The 16977-nt window shown below is 38.4% G+C and overlaps 1 protein-coding gene and 1 pseudogene across 4 annotated transcripts in view; one reads left to right on the top strand and one right to left on the bottom strand.

Moving 5' to 3' along the window:
* The window catches only part of SENP7 (SUMO specific peptidase 7), a 159648-nt gene that overhangs the window by 109442 nt on the left and 33229 nt on the right, over positions 1–16977 (bottom strand). For 2 of the 4 annotated variants that reach the window (XM_065876084.1, XM_065876085.1), the window contains exon 1: positions 16055–16147. In XM_065876084.1, the coding sequence (XP_065732156.1) occupies positions 16055–16144 (90 nt within the window). In that variant the 5' untranslated portion in view covers positions 16145–16147. Of the gene's footprint in view, positions 1–16054; positions 16154–16977 lie in introns of those variants that run through there. The other 2 variants (XM_065876082.1, XM_065876083.1) reach the window with 2 other exon arrangements.
* Positions 2999–3457, top strand: LOC136122581 (large ribosomal subunit protein uL23 pseudogene; annotated as a pseudogene).

The raw sequence follows: 16977 nt of genomic DNA, 5'->3' as shown, positions 1-16977 counted from the left end.
AATATTCTCAACAGAATCAAATCCAACAAAGTATAAAAAGAATCATATATCATAAACAAGTGAGACTTATTTCAAATAAGCAGTGATGGTTAGGCATTTGAAAAATCCATTAATGTCAACAAGCCAAAGAAGAAATATGAAATGGTCATATCAATAGATGTGGAAAAAGCATCTGACAAAACCCAAGCCATTTATGATATTTTTAACCCTCAGAAAACTAGGAATAGAGGGGAATATTTTTAATTTGATTAAGAATATCTACAACAAACCTACAGCCAACATCATACTTAACGGCGAGAAACCATATGCTTTGATGCTAAGATTGAGAACAAGCAAGAATGCTCCCTCTCATTACTCCTATTCAACCTCATACAGGAAGTCCTAGATAATGCAATGAGACAAGAAAAGGAAATAAAAGGGATACAGATTGGGAAGGAAAAAAATAAAACCTTTATTTGAGATGACATAATTGTCTATGTAGGAAATCCCAGAGATGAATTTGAAAAAAAAGAAAAAAGAAAAAACGTCCTTGAACTAATAAGCAATTATAGCAACAGTGCAGGACAAGATGAATATACAAAAATTAATTGCTTTCTTACATGAAGATAAAGAACTATTAGAATTTGAAATTAAAAACACAATACCACTTACATTAGCACTGAAAAACTTAAATACGTATGTACAAATCTTTAAAAATGTGTAAAATCTATATGAAAAGAACTATAAAACTCCAATGAAAGATAACAAAGATCTAAATAAATAGATATTCCATGCACATGAATAGGAAGACTCAATACTGTCAAGATGTCAGTTCTTCCCAACCTGATCTACAGAATCACCACAATTCCAATCAGTATCACAGCAAGTTATTTTGTGGATTTTGACAGACTGATTTGAAATTTTAAATAGAAAGATGAAAGACCCAGAATAGCCAATACAATATTAAAGAACAAGCTCAGAGAACTGATACTCCCACCTTAAAGACTTACTATAAAGCTACAGTAACCAAGACAGCATGGTATGGACAAAAAAACAGACAAATAGATCAATAAAACAGAATAGACAGCTGAGAAAAGGATCCACACAATGTAATCAATTAATTTCTAACAAAGGAACAACGGCAAGTCAATGGAGAAAGGCTAATCTTCAACAAATGACACTAAAAGAACTGGCCACTCATGTATGAAGAAATAAACAGAGACACAAATCTTATATCTTTCACAAAAATTAACTGAAAATGGATCACAGATCTAAATGTAAATTGCAAAACTATAAAATTCCTAAAAGATAACATAAGAGATAATCTAGGTGACCTTCAGTTGAACAATTACTCCTTAGATATAATACCTAAAGCACAATCCATGAAGGAAAAATTGAAATTTGGGCTTCATTAAAATTAAAACTGCTCTGTGAAAGATACTGTTAAAAGAATGAAAAGTTAAGATACAGACTAGAAAAAACTCTTTGCAAAACACATATGTGATAAAGGATTGGTACCCAAAATATATAATAACTCTTAAAACTAAAAAACAAGAAAACAAACAATTTTAAAAATGAGGGAATTCCCTGGTGATCCACTGGTTAGGACTCGATGCTTTCACCGCTGTGGGCCCGGGTTCAATCCCTTGTTGGGGAACTAAGATCCCACCCGCCATGCAGCACAGCCAAAAAGAAAAAGTGAGGGCTTCCCTGGTGGCGCAGTGGCTGAGAGTCCGCCTGCCGATGCAGGGGACACGGGTTCGTGCCCCAGTCCGGGAAGGTCCCACGTGCTGCGGAGCGGCTGGGCCCGTGAGCCATGGCCGCTGAGCCTGTGCGTCCGGAGCCTGTGCTCCGCAAGGGGAGAGGCCACAACAGTGAGAGGCCCACGTACCGCAAAAAAAAAAAAGAAAAAAAAGAAAAAGTGAGCCAAAAATGGGAACACACACTTCACCAAAGAAGATATACAGATGACAAATATGCATATGAAAAGAAGCTCACCAAAACATGTCATCAGAGAATTACAAGGTAAATCAAAGAGATACTACTATATACCTATTAGAATGGCTAAAACCCAAAACACTGACTACCCCAAATGTTGGCCAGGATGTGGAATAACAGGAAATCTCATTAGTTGCTGGTGGAAATGCAAAATGGTACAACCATTTTGGAAGACGCTTTGGCAATTTCTAACAAAACTAAACATACTCTTAACAAACAATCTAGCAACTGCACTCCTTAGTATTTACCCAAATAAGCTGGAAACTTCTGTCCACACAAAAATCTGCACATTAATGTTTAGTGCAGCTTTATTCATAATTGCGAAAACTTTAAAGTAACCAAGATGTCTTTCAATAGATGATAAAGAAACTGTGGTACACCCACATAATGGAGTATCATTCAGCAATAAAAACAAATGACATTGGGGGAGTCTGTGCATGTGTAGGGGCAGGGGATATATGGGACCTGTCTGTATTTTCTGCTCAATTTTGTTGTGAACCTAAAGTTACTCTAAAAAATAGTCTAAGAAAAAAAAAAATTTTTTTAAAGAACCGAGCAATCAAGCCACAAAAAGACACTTTGATAAACATAAAAGCATACAGCTAAGTGAAAGAAGCCAATCTGAAAAGGCTGTATGATTCCAAGTATATGACAATATGATTTAAAATATATATATATGGGGACTTCCCTGATGGCACAGTCATTAAGAATCCACCTGCCAATGCAGGGGACACAGGTTCGATCCCGGGTCCGGGAAGATCCCACGTGCCGCAGAGCAACTAAGCCCATGTGCCACAACTACTGAGCCTGTGCTCTACAGCCCACGAGCCACAACTACTGAGCCTGTGAGCCACAACTACTGAAGCCCGTGCACCTAGAGCCCATACTCACAAGAGAAGCCACCACAATGAGTAGCCCCCGCTCGCCGCAGCTAAAAGAAAGCCCGAGTGCAGCAACGAAGCAACAGAGCCAAAAATAAATAAATAAATAAAAATTTAAAACTATGGAGCTTTTCACGCAGATGGCGCCAAAGGCGAAGAAAGAAGCTCCTGCACCTCCCAAAGCCAAAGCAAAAGCAAAAGCTTTGAAGGCCAAGAAAGCACTGTTGAAAGCATCCACAGCCACAAAAAAAGATCTGGATGTCACCCACCTTCCAACGGCCCAAAACACTGCAGCTCAAGAGGCAACACAAATATCCTCAGAAGAGCACCCCTAGAAGAAACAAGTTTGACCACTATGCCATCATCAAGTTCTCCCTCACCACCAAGTCAGCCATGAAGAAAATAGAAAACAACAACACACTGGTGTTCACTGTGGATGGCAAGGCCAACAAACACCAAATTAAACAGGCTGTGAAGAAGCTCTGACGTTGACATGGCCTGATGGAAAGAAGAAGGCATATGTTCTACTGGCTCCTGACTATGATGCGTTGGAGTAGCCAACAGAATTGCGATCGTCTAAACTGAGTCCAGCTAGCTAATTCAAAACATAAAAGTTTTCATTGTAAATAAAAGAACTATAGATATTAAAAAGATCAGTGGAGCACAAGAAATTTTTTTTTTTTTTTTTTTTTTTTTTTTTGTGGTACACGGGCCTCTCACTGTTGTGGCCTCTCCCGTTGCAGAGCACAGGCTCTGGACGCGCAAGCTCAGCGGCCATGGCTCACGGGTCCAGCCACTCCGCGGCATGTGGGATCTTCCCGGACTGGGGCACGAACCCGTGTCTCCTGCATCGGCAGGCGGACTCTCAACCACTGCACCACCAGGGAAGTCCAAGAAATTTTTAGAACAGTGAAATTATTCTGAATTACACTGTAATAGTGGATACATGTCATCACACATTTCTCAAAACACACAGAATATACTATACAAAAAGTGAACCCTAATATAAACTACGGACTTCAGTTAATAATATAACAGAGGTGTTCCAGTTCACAATGATGATGTAGATAGTGTCCTGAATTCACTTCCTCCCATGGACACACCAAATCTACAGCTACATACAGAACAACTCCCTCTGAAAGAAATCCAGAAACTAGCTGAGCAACTCTTATCACACAAATGAGAAAAAACCCGTATCAAAACTGGTAGGAGAGGGCTTCCCTGGTTGTGCAGTGGTTGAGAGTCCACCTGCCAATGCAGGGGACACAGGTTCGTGCCCCAGTCCGGGAGGATCCCACATGCCGCGGAGCAGCTAGGCCCATGAGCCATGGCCGCTGAACCTGCGCATCTGGAGCCTGTGCTCCGCGACGGGAGAGGCCACAGCAGTGAGAGGCCCGCGTACCGCAAAAGGGGGAAAAAAAAAAAACTGGTAGGAGAGGCTGAGACATAATCTCTCCATAAACACCATCCCCAGCAGATCAGAACACAGCCAGAAAGGAACTCACAACTCCTAGCTTTTTCCTAAGGAGCAATGGGTTTGCACCCCACATTTAGCATCCCAACTTTTAAGATTATCACCAAGGAGATAGGCCCCCAAAACATTTAGCTTTAAAAGGCAACAGAACTTGCATCTAAATATAAGACCCATAAGGCTTTGGCATACTAAGACACAGTTCTTAAAAGGCTCACATGGACTCACCATGGCTAACCCTCCAAGACCCAGAATAGAGGCAGCAGACTAAAATGCACCCAGTCTTTCTATAAAAGAGGCCTATTTGTTTATCTCAAAATCTGCAGTATGAAGGGCAGGCTTCTAATTTAATATGCATCCCAGGTCCAACTGCAACACTCTCCAGAGACCACGGAGGCAGGTAGGCACCATCTCTGAGCTCTCCCTCTACCTCCAGGTTGCCCTTATCTCCCAAAAAGGAGCTTATGCACAAGACTGGCACACCACTTTTTGCAGCTGCTGCCCAGGGGATACCCCTTAATCACCTGGCTCTGGTGGCCAATGGGGCATATGCTCGTAGGTCCCACAGGACTAAACCTAAGAGCAGAACAGTTTTTAACCAGCTATCCCCCCATGTTACAGCACAGAGCAAACAAACAGAAACACCTGTCTGCCAGTCTTACTCTGAAAGAGGTATAGCTGTGTACTTTTTTTTTGGCTGCATTGGGTCTTTGTTGCTGCACATGGGCTTTTTTCTCTAGTTGCAGCGAGCAGGAGCTTCTCCTTGTTGCAGTGCATGGGCTTCTCACTGCAGTGGCTTCTCTTTGTTGAGCATGGGCTCAGTAGTTGTGGCTCGCAGGCTCTAGAGTGCAGGCTCAGGAGTTGTGGTGCACAGGCCTAGTTGCTCCACGGCATGTGGGATCCTCCGGGACCAGGGCTCGAACCTGTGTCCCCTTCATTGGCAGGCGGATTCTTAACTACTGTGCCACCAGGGAAGTCCCTAGCTGTGTACTTTAAAAGCTGCTGCCTGGGGGACTGGCTTCCAATCAGCCTGCATCTAGGTGCTAAGATCCTCTCCCTTGGGATATGGACAGGTCTTGTCACACTCAACTACTGGAAGCCACTATAAACAAAGAAGACTGCTTGGACAATCACAGAGGTCTAAGAAACAACCAAGAGTTAGGACAGGATTAAAGGATAAGGTTCAGGTCCTATATAAGATCAGTCTTTCAAGACTGAGAGAGGTGGCTGTTTTATCTAATACATGGAAACTAACCAGAGAATGAAGGAAAATAAAGCAGAAAAATACATTACAAATGAAAGAACAAGATAAAACCTCAGAAAAAAACACCTTACTGACTGGAAATAAGTGATCTACCTGATAAATAGTTTAAAAAATTAGTCATAAAGATGCTCACCAAAGTCAAAAGACCAATGCGTAAACAAAATGAAAATTTCAACAAAAAGAAAGAAAATATAAGAAAGTACCAAACAAATCACAGAACTGAATAATATTAATGATTGAACTGAAAAATTCAATAGAGAGATCAACAGTAAACTAGATGACGTGAAAGAAAGGATCAGTGAACTCGAAGACAGGGCAGTAGAATTCATCCAATCAAAGGATCAAAAAAAGAATAAAAAGAGTGAGCATATACTAAGGGACTTATAAGACAACATAAAGGAGAACAATATTCACATAATAGGAGTACCAAAAAGAGAAGGGGGGTAGAAAACTTATTTAAAGAAATACTGGTTGAGGGCTTCCCTGGTGACACAGTGGTTGAGAGTCTGCCTGCCGATGCAGGGGACATGGGTTCATGTCCCGGTCCGGGAAGATCCTACATGCCACGGAGCGGCTAGGCCTGTGAGCCATGGTCGCTGAGCCTGCGCGTCCGGAGCCTGTGCTCCACAACAGGAGAGGCCCGCGTACCGCAAAAAATAAATAAATAAATAAATAAAAAGGCATCTTGATTAGTTGCTAATAAAACTCTTAAAAAAAAAAAAAAAAAAGGAAAAGAAATACTGGTTGAAAATTTCCCTAACCTGTGGAAGGAAACCAACATCCACAGTCAGGAAGCCCAGAAAGTTCCAAATTAGATGCATCTATAGAGAGCCACACCAAGGCACATTATAATTAAATTGTAAAATGTTAAAGACGAGGAGACAATCTAAAAAGCAACAAGAGAAAAAACAACTTCTTATATACAAGGGAACCCCCATAAGACTATCAGCAGATTTTTCAGCAGAAACTTTACAGGCCAGAAGGGAGTGTCTCAATATATTCAGAGTGCTGAAAGAAAAAAAAAAACTGCCAACCAAGGACACTCTACCCAGCAAAGTTGTCCTCCAGGACTGAAGGAGAGATAAAGAGCTCCAGACAAGCAAAAGGTAAAGTTCCAGAGAAGCACCACTAGACCTGCCACACATGAAATGTTGAAGGGTTTTCCTTAAGCCAAAAAAGGAACTAATTAGTTACAAGAAAACATATGAAAGTATAAATCAGAGTGGAAATAAGTGACTAGAGAGTGAAGCGATAATAGGAAAGATCAATGAAACTAAGCTTTTTTTTGAAAAGATAACCCAAAAATGGCCTTTAGCTAGGCACAACAAGCAAAAAGGAGAGAGAACTCACAAAACAAAAACATCAAAAATTAGGAGATATTACTACTGATCACAGTACTATAAAAGATGGTAAGAGACTACTATGAATTATATGCCAACAAATTGGACAACCTATAAGAAATGAATAAATTTCTAGAAACATAACCTACTAAGACTGAATCATGAAGAAAGAGAAAATATGAACAGAACAATTACTAGTAACAAGACTGAATCAGTAATCAAAAACCTCCCAACAAACAAAAGTCCAGGACCAGATGGAGTCCCTGGTGAAGCCTATCAAACATTTAGAGAAGAATTGTTACTAATCCTTCTCAAACTCTTCCAAAAAACAGAGGAGGAGGAAACACTCCCGAACTCATTTTATGAGGCCATCATTACCCTAATACCAAAACCAGACAAGGACACTACAAGAAAATTACAAGCCAATATCCTTGAGGAACACAGATGCAAAAATCCTCAACAAAATATTAGCAAACTAAATTCAACAATACATTAAAAGGTTCACACATCATGAACAAGTCAGATTTATTCCAGGGATGCAAAAATGCTTCAACATCCACAAATCAATCTATGTGATACATCACATTCATCAAATGAATGATGAAATCATATCATCATATCAATAGACACAGAAAAAGCATTTGGCAAAATTCAACATCCATTCACCATAAAAACTCTCAACAAGGCAGGTATAGAGGGAATGTACCCCAATTATGTACAACAGGACACGTATAACAGGCCCACATCTCATGTCACACTCAACAGTAAAAAGCTGAAAGCTTTTCCTCTAAGATCAGGAACAAAACAAAGATGGCCACACTCACCACTTTTATTCAACAGAGTACTAGAAGTCCTAGCCAGAGCAATTAGGCAAGAAAAAGAAATAAAAAGTATCCAAATTCGAAAAAAAGTAAAACTGTCTCTATTTGCAAATGACAAGATATCATACATAGAAAACCCTAAAGATCACACCAAAAAAACTGTTACAACTAATCAATGAATTCAGTACAGTTGCAGGATACAAAATCAACATACAAAAAAACAATTGCATTTCTACACACTTACAATAAACTACCTGAAAGAGAAATTAAGAAAACAGTCCCATTTACAACTGCAGTAAAAAGAATAAAATATCTAGGAATAAACAACCCATACACTAAAAACTGTAAGACACTGATGAAAGAAACTGAAGAGATACAAATAAATAGCAACATATGCCATACTCATGGACAGGAAGAATTAATAATGATAAAATGGCCATACTACCCAAAGCAACTTACAGATTCATGCAATCCCTATCAACATTCCAACAGTATTTTTCACAGAAATGGAAAAAAACAATCTTAAAATTTGTTTGGAACCACAAAAGACCCTGAATAGCCAAAGCAATCTTAAGAAGAACAAAGTTGAAGACACCACACGTCCTGATTTCAAACTACATTACAAAGCTATAGTAATTAAAACAGTATGGTACTGCCATAAAAACACAAAAATAGATCAAATGAACAGACTAGAGAGCCCAGAAATAAATCTACACATATATGGTCAATTAATTTATGATAAATAACACTAGAATGTACAGTTGGGAAAAGACAGTCTCTTCAATAAATTATGCTGGGAAAACTGAACAGCCATATGCAAAAGAATGAAACAGGATGACTATCTTACACCATACACAAAAATCAATTCAAAATGGACTGACTGACTTGAACATAAAACCTGAAACTATAGAACTCCTAAAAGATAACATAAAGGGTAAGTTCCTTGATATCAGTGTCTTAACAATGATTTTTTGGATTTGACACCTAGGCAAAGGCAATAAAAACAAAATAAACAAGTGAGACTACATCAACCTAAAAATGCACAGCAAAGGAAACCATCAATAATATGAAAAACCAATCTACAGAATTGGAGAAATTATTTCTGAAACATATAACTGACAGGAGGCTAACATCCAAAATATATAAAGAACTCATACAACTCAATAGCAAAAACAAAAGATCTAATTTAAAAATCAACAGATCTGAATAGAAATTTTTCCAAAGAAGACATACATATGGCCAACAGGTACATGAAAAGGGGCTCAAGATCACTAAACACCATGGAAATGCAAATCAAAACCACAATGAACTACCTCCTCACACCTGGTAGAATGGTCATTATCAAAAAGACAAGACATAAAAAGAGGATGCGAGGATGAGGAGAGGGACTTCCCTGGTGGTCCAGTGGTTAAGAATCCACCTTCTGGGACTTCCCTGGTGGCGCAGTGGTTAAGAATCCACCTGCTAATGCAGGGGACACGAATTCAATCACTGGTCCAGGAAGATCCCACATGCCGCGGAGCAACTAAGCCCATGTGCCACAACTACTGACTCTGCACTCTAGAGCCCACGAGCCACAACTACTGCAGCCCGGGTGCCTAGAGCCCATGCTCCGCAACAATAGAAGCCACCACAATGAGAAACCTGCCCTCTGCAACAATGAGTAGCCCCCGCTAGCCACAACTAGAAAAAAAAGCCCGCATGCAGCAATGAAGACCCAACACAGCCATAAATAAATAAATATATAAATTTATAAATTTATTTTAAAAAAAGAATCCACCTTCCAATGCAGGGAACGCAGGTTCAATCCCTGGTCGGGGAGCTAAGATCCTACATGCTGCAGGACAGCTAAGCCTGTGCACCACAACTAATGAGCACGCATGCTCTGGAGCCCGCATGCCACAAGAGAGCCCACGTGCTACAACTACTGAGCCCGTGTGCTCTAGAGCCCATGCGCCACAACTAGAGAGAAGCCCATGTGCTGCAACAGAAGATCCCACGTGCCACAACTAAGACCTGACACAGCCAAATAAATATGTATTTAAAAAGAAAAAAAAGGATGAGGAGAAAATGGAACCCTTGTGCACTGCTTGCAGGAATGTAAACTGGTAGAGACATTATGGAAAATACTATGGAGGTTCCTCAAAAAAATTTTTAAAAACCACCATATGATTCAGCAATTCCATTTCCACTTCTGGGTATTTTTCCTTAGAAAACAAAATCACTACCTGAAAAAAAAAATTATCAACAACTCCATGTTCACTGCAATATTATTTACAATAGCCAGGATGTGTAAACAATCTAAGTGTCCATCAATGGATGAATGGATAAACAAAATGTGGTATGTGTACATATATATATACATACACATATATACACACACACACACACACACTTTAATGGAATGTTATTCAACCATAAAAAAAGAAGGAAATCTTGCCATTAGCAATAACATGGGTAGACTATCAGGGCATTATACTACGTGAAATAAGTCAAACAGAGAAAAACAAATACTGTTCGATCTCACTTACATGTGGAATTTTTTTTGAATCTGAATTCATTGATACAGAGAACAGATTTGTGGTTGCCAGAGGCAGGGGTTGAGAGCTGGAGGAAATGAGTGAAGGTGGCCAAAAGGTACAAATTTCCAGTTATAAGTCCTGGGGACATAATGTACAGCATGGCGAATTAGTTAACAAAGCTATACTATACATTTGAAACCTGCTAAGAGAGTAGATCTTAAAAGTCTCATTATAAGAAAAAGAAACTGTAACTATGTATGGTAATGTATGTTAACTAAACTTACTGTGGCAATAATTTTGCAATTTAAATATGTATCAATCATTATGGCTTTCAGAGATGGTGAAGCTGGGGAGCTCCCGGCTGGAAGAAGGACATCAGATCTCACTGTCCTCCCAGCCTTTCAACCCTCCTCCAAAGCCCCTAGATAAAATGGCTCGATCCCCAAAATAAATAAATAAATAAATATCATCATGTTGTACACCTAAAACTAATACAGTGTTACATGTCAATTACATCTCAATATTAAAAAAATGTATCCGTATTTGGCTCACCAACTGTAACAAATGTACCACATTAATGCAAGATGTTAATAATAAGGAAACTGTGTGTGAGCATAGGGAAGGGCAGAATGAATATATGGGTACTGTTTGTACTATCCCTTCAATTTTTTGGTAAACCTGAAACAACTCTAAAAAATAGTCTATTATTTTAAAAAATAAGCAAAATGACAGCACCAAGTATTGGTAAAGTTACAAAGCATCCAGAAGTCCCATACATTGCTGGTGGGAATGTAAAATGGTATTCTGGAAATCAGTTTGGCAGTTAAACATACACTTACATATGATTCAGGAATCCCACTCCTAGGTATTTTCCCTAGAGAAATTTAAAAACTTCTGCTCACAAAAAAGACCTGTATACAAATATGTATAGCATCTTTATTCCTAACTGCCAAAAACTGGAAACAACCCATATGTCCTTCAGTGGTTAATGTGGGAATGGTTAAACAAACTACTGATATATACAACATCGATGAATCTCAACGGCATTACACTACATGAAAAAGCCACTCTCAAAACATTAAAAAATTACATACTCCATGATTGCATTCATGTGACATTCTGGAAAATACAGAACTACAGGTAGAGAAAACAACAATGTTACCATGGGTTAGGGATGGGGATAGGGAGTAACTACGAAGGGGATAGCACCAGGGAATTTTTTGGAGTGATAGAACTGTACGGTATCTTCACTGTGATGATAGTCATATGAGTCTATACAGATCTTGTAACTCATAGGACTGTACACCAAGAAAAAAAACGATAAATAAATATAAATACACACACACACACACACACACACACACACACACACCCCTTTATAACGGTGGTGGCTGCAAAAATGTATACCTTTGTCAAAATTCAGAGAACACTTAAAATGGATTAATTTAATTATATGTAAATTAATTGCCAATAAAATATATTTTTAAAAGGGCAAAAAATTTGAACAGACACTTCACAAAAAAGGAAAACATACAACAGCTAATCAACATATGAAAATATTTTAACACCATTAGTCACCAGGGCAAAGCAAATTAAAACCAATTAAAAACAATCCCAAAAGTCCATCAACAGAAGAATTAGATTAATAAATTGTGTTATACTCATATAACAGAATATTACTTAGCAGTAAAAAGAAACAAACTGGGCTTTCCTGGTGGCACAGTGGTTAAGAATCTTCCTGCCAATGCAGGGGTCATGGGTTCGAGCCTGGTCCGGGCACCACAACTACTGAGCCTGCACTCTAGAGCCCACAAGCCACAACTACTGAGCCCACATGCCACAACTACTGAAGCCCGCGTGCCTAGAGTCTGCAACAAGAGAAGCCACCATGATGAGAAGCCCACGCACCACAACAAAGAGTACCCCCCGCTCACAGCAACTGCTGATAGACAGAAAACAGGAATGAGTTTCAACAACGTTTTACTAAGCAAAAGAAGGCAAACACAAAAGAGTATACACTATACTAATAGGCAAAACTATCTTACAGATATAGAAATCAGAAAATTAGTTGTCAGGAACAGGGTGGGAATAGGGACAGCAGGCAAAGAGAAGATACAATGGTAAGGGGCATAAGGGAACTTTCAAGGCTCACGACAATGCTCTATTTCACTGAGATATTGGTTGCATATGTTACATTAGTCAAAGCTCATCCAATTATACACCTAAGATCTGTGCAGCCTTCTTTATATAATTGTATCTCAGTTGATACCAAAAATAAACAAGTAAGTTAAAATTCTGCTGAAGATAGCATAATCTGAAGATTATGGAGAGTAGTATTTATCCCTTTTTATTTCATTGAAACCTACAGCGTGTGGGAGAAACAACAAAGCAAGATTTTGGTACTGCCTCAAACCCTACAAACTATGAAGCACACTTAACAAATACCATTAAGTCTAAAGCAACATGGGAGCAAGGTAAAGCTGACACATTTGCCACTTCAAATCTCAAACAGGATGTAGATTTCCCAAAAGTTAAGCATCACTATCCTAAGGAACACGTGCAACTAGAGTGGGAAACTGGTCATAGGAAAAGAAAATATGTCTCTGAGGAGGCCTTGTTTCACTCAGTGGGTAGAGAGAAGTAGGAGAAAATAAGCCATTACTTCTCAGGAAAAGGAGACTGCTGAAATGAAAAGGAGTTAAGGAAAGATTATATAACATAGAGTTATGTTATATAACGTAACATAGTTAAGGCAGATTATATAACATAGACACTTAATACCTAAAGAGCTCTCTGGGGACTTCCCTGGTGGCACAGTGGTTAACAATCCGACTGCCAATGCAGGGGACATGGGTTCAAGCCTGGTCTGGGAAGGTCCCACATGCCACAGAGCAACTACTAAGTCCGTGTGCAACAACTACTGAGCCTGCGCTCTAGAGCCCACTAACCACAACTACTGAGCCCTCATGCCACAACTATTGACGCCCACAGGCCTAGAGCCTGTGCTCCGCAACAAGAAAAGCCACTGCAGTGAGAAGCACACGCACCGCAACAAAGAGTAGCCCCCACTCACCACAACTGGAGAAAGCCCGCGCGTAGCAATGAAGACCCAATACAGCCAAAAATAAATAAATAAAATAAATAAATTTATTTCTTAAAAAAGAGCTCTCTGGTGATCCACATCTGCCTCTTGAAGGCCAAATACTAAAGGAAGATTATATGACCCAAGGGTAAAGGAAAAAACACATTTAGTAAGACACCTCTTAAGAAAACAAACCCAACAAAAAGCATCCATCTACTTCCAAGAGACTGTGTGTGTGTGTATTTAAAATGATATATATATCTTATTTTTACTCCATTCAGTATTCTAAAACATAAAGTAAAATATATAAATGCAGAGATAAAATTTTCTTAAAATAATGTATGTTGGGGACTTCCCTGGTGGTCCAGTGGTTAAGAATCTGCCTTCCAATGCAGGGAAAGCAGGTTCAATCCCTGGTCCAGGAACTAAGATCCCACATGCCATGGGGCAAGTAAGCCTATGTGCTGCAACTACTGAGCCACGTGCCACAACCAGAGAGCCCACGGACCACAACGAAAGATCCCCAAAACTAAGACCCAATGCAACCAAAAATAAATAAATAAATATTTTTTTTTAAAAAAAAGCTTAAAAAAAATAATGTATTTTTTTCTTCTACTGGCAACAATTTTACTGCCTGATAATATCCAGTAATAGTAAACCTGTAGAAATACAGGAGCTCTCACTGGTGGCAATATAAATTGGTGCAAATCTTCTGTGAGACAGTTTTGCAATATTCATTAAAATTTAATATACAAACTTCCTTAGACCCAGTAATCCCACTCAAAAATGGTTCCCTGTTTACAAAAAATGAAGGTCTTGCAATATTGTTTCTTTCAGCAAAACTCTAGAAACAACCAAATTGTCTAATATCAGTGCACTAAGTGAATAAATTATTGTATATGATATATTTTTGGAGTATTGCAAAGCCAATAAAAAACAAATAAAAGAGATAGATCTAAATGTATTAAAATAGAAGAAAAAATTAACAATATTACTAGTATTACTATGTATTTCATGATCCCTCTTAAGCAATGATCAAAAAATAATATAGAGTCATATGGGGGCAATATGCTTTCTTTTCCTTGAAAGGAATTAAAAAAAACTGTCAGCAGTGACTGCATTTAGGAAATAGTCCCATTTGTTATTTCCCTTTTTTGTACCTTGTATAAAAAGCAAATGCATTATTTAATTATTAAATTTTTAAATAATGTTAGGGAATTCCTTGGTGGTCTAGTAGTTAGGACTCCGTGCTTTCACTGCTGAGGGCATGGGATCAATCCCTAGTCAGGGAACTAAGATCCTGCAAGCCATGCAGTACGGCCAAAATAAATAAATATATAAATGTTAAAGCAACTAATACTAACAACAAATCTTTCCTCTGAGAACAAGTTATAGTAAATGGTTAATTTTTCTTGTCTGTAACATAAAAACACATACATTCAAGGTGACTTAAAGTCTGTTATCCTAAAATTCTCCTGTTGTGACCTGAACTGTCTCTGCCAAAATTCGTATGTTGATATCCTAACCTTGAACATGACTGTATGTGGAGATAGGGCCTTTACATAGGTAATGAAGTTTAAATGAGGTCATAAGGGTGGGACCCTAATCCTATAAGACTAGTGTCCTTATAAGAAGAAGAAGAAACTCCACGGATGTGGGTGCACAGAAAAGAGGCCATATGAGGACAAAGCAAGAAGATAGCCATCTGTAAGCCAAGGAGAGAGGCCTTAGTGAAATGAACCCTGCCAGCACCTTGATTTTGGACTTCCAGCCTCCAGACCTGTGAGAAAATAACTTTCTGTTGTTTAAGCCATCTGACCTGTGGTCTTTCGTTATGTTAGCCCTAGTAGACTAATACGTGTATCCTCAAATGGAGAATTAGAAAATCTTAGAAAAATTCTATTTTTAAAACCTTGACCATGAGTTGTGCCAGTCAAGGAAAAAAAAAAAAACTTATAAAGTGCTATCTTAAGCTTTATTCATGAGAACACTATAGTAATACTTAATAGTGATAAAATTACTCCAGATTTATAATCAGGATAAGATACAGTTGTGTCGGGCTGGGATGAATTGGGAGATTGAGGTTGACATCTGGATCAATCTATTTCATACGCCACTGCATATGAAATAGATAACTAGTGAGGACCTGCTGTATAGCACAGGGAACTCTACTTGGTGCTCTGTGGTGACCTGGATGGGAGGAAATCCAAAAGGGAGGGGATATGTGTATACATATGGCTGGTTCACTCTGCTGTGCAGCAGGAGCTAGCACAACATTGTAAAGCAACCGTATCCCAATAAAAAATAAATATTTTAAAAATATATATATATACACACACACATATAGTTGTGTCACCTTTTAAGATGTACCCTCTCAAACTTACAAAACAGAGAAAAAGAGCAAAGGATTCTAATAAGCTTAATATTCTCATAAATTTTAAATATAATATATATTACAATAATGAGATTTAAATTCATGAAGGAAACAACCATGCATAATAAGATGTTCTTAGATTTAAATTGAAAAAGACCCTAACCTCAAAGCATCACTTCAACATTTGCCAGAAATAAATTTAAAACCTGCAATTAGAAAACAAAAAAAAGGACATATAAGAAAAGTAAAATTCAGCTTTATTAAATTATTTTAAACATACCAAGTAACACCACATACTTAAAAGGAAATAGTTTTTATTTACCCCCTGCAAAGAAAGATCCCAGCGTTCTGAGCTTCTCAGTTTGGACAATGGTGACTTAACACAAACATCCTCTGGTTTTGCATTTAACATCTTTTTTATCTGAAACCAGAATGAGAAAATAACCAGTTTAACTGAAATATAAATAAGAGCTGAATGAGCTAACAGAACCATTATATTACTTGCATTAATATTTTGGTATTAGTTTTAAAGAGTTTTAATTAAATTCAGTGCTTACTTTATAGGTAGTTGAATATAATTTTATAAAAAGCCTCTCTCATTCAGTAAAAAAGTAGATAAATGAAGTATCACAATAACATGGTTTTTTCTTAACATCCTTATTGCAGGATATCTGCTTTACATTCTTGTGTTAGTTTCTGCTATAAAACAAAGAGAATCAGCTATACGTATACATATATCCCCATATCCCCTCCCTCTTGTGTCTCCCTCCCACGCTCCCTATCCCACCCCTCTAGGTGGTCACAAAGCACCGAGCTGGTCTCCCTGTGCTATGCGGTTGCTTCTGACTAGCTGTCTATTTTACATTTGGTAGTGTATATATGTCAATGCCACTCTCTCACTTCGTCCCAGCTTATGCTTCCCCCTCCCTGTATCCCCAAATCCATTCTCTACGTCTGTCTTTTTTCCTGTCCTGCCCCTAGGTTCTTCAGAACCTTCTTCTTTTAAACTTTCTATGTATGTGTGTTAGCATACGGTATTTGTTTTTCTCTTTCTGACATACTTCACTCTCTATGACAGACTCTAGGTCCATCCACCTCACTACAAATAACTCAGTTTTGTTTCTTTTTATGGTCAAGTGTTATTCTATTGTATATATGTGCCACATCTTCTTTATCCATTCATCTGTCGATGGACACTTAGGTTGCTTCCATATCCTGGCTATTGTAAATAGAGCTATAATGAAC

Source organism: Phocoena phocoena, chromosome 4 (assembly GCF_963924675.1).
Source record: "Phocoena phocoena chromosome 4, mPhoPho1.1, whole genome shotgun sequence".
Taxonomy (NCBI): Eukaryota; Metazoa; Chordata; class Mammalia; order Artiodactyla; family Phocoenidae; genus Phocoena; species Phocoena phocoena.
Note: the sequence above shows the minus strand (reverse complement) of the source record. Positions and strands in the feature narration are given on the sequence as shown.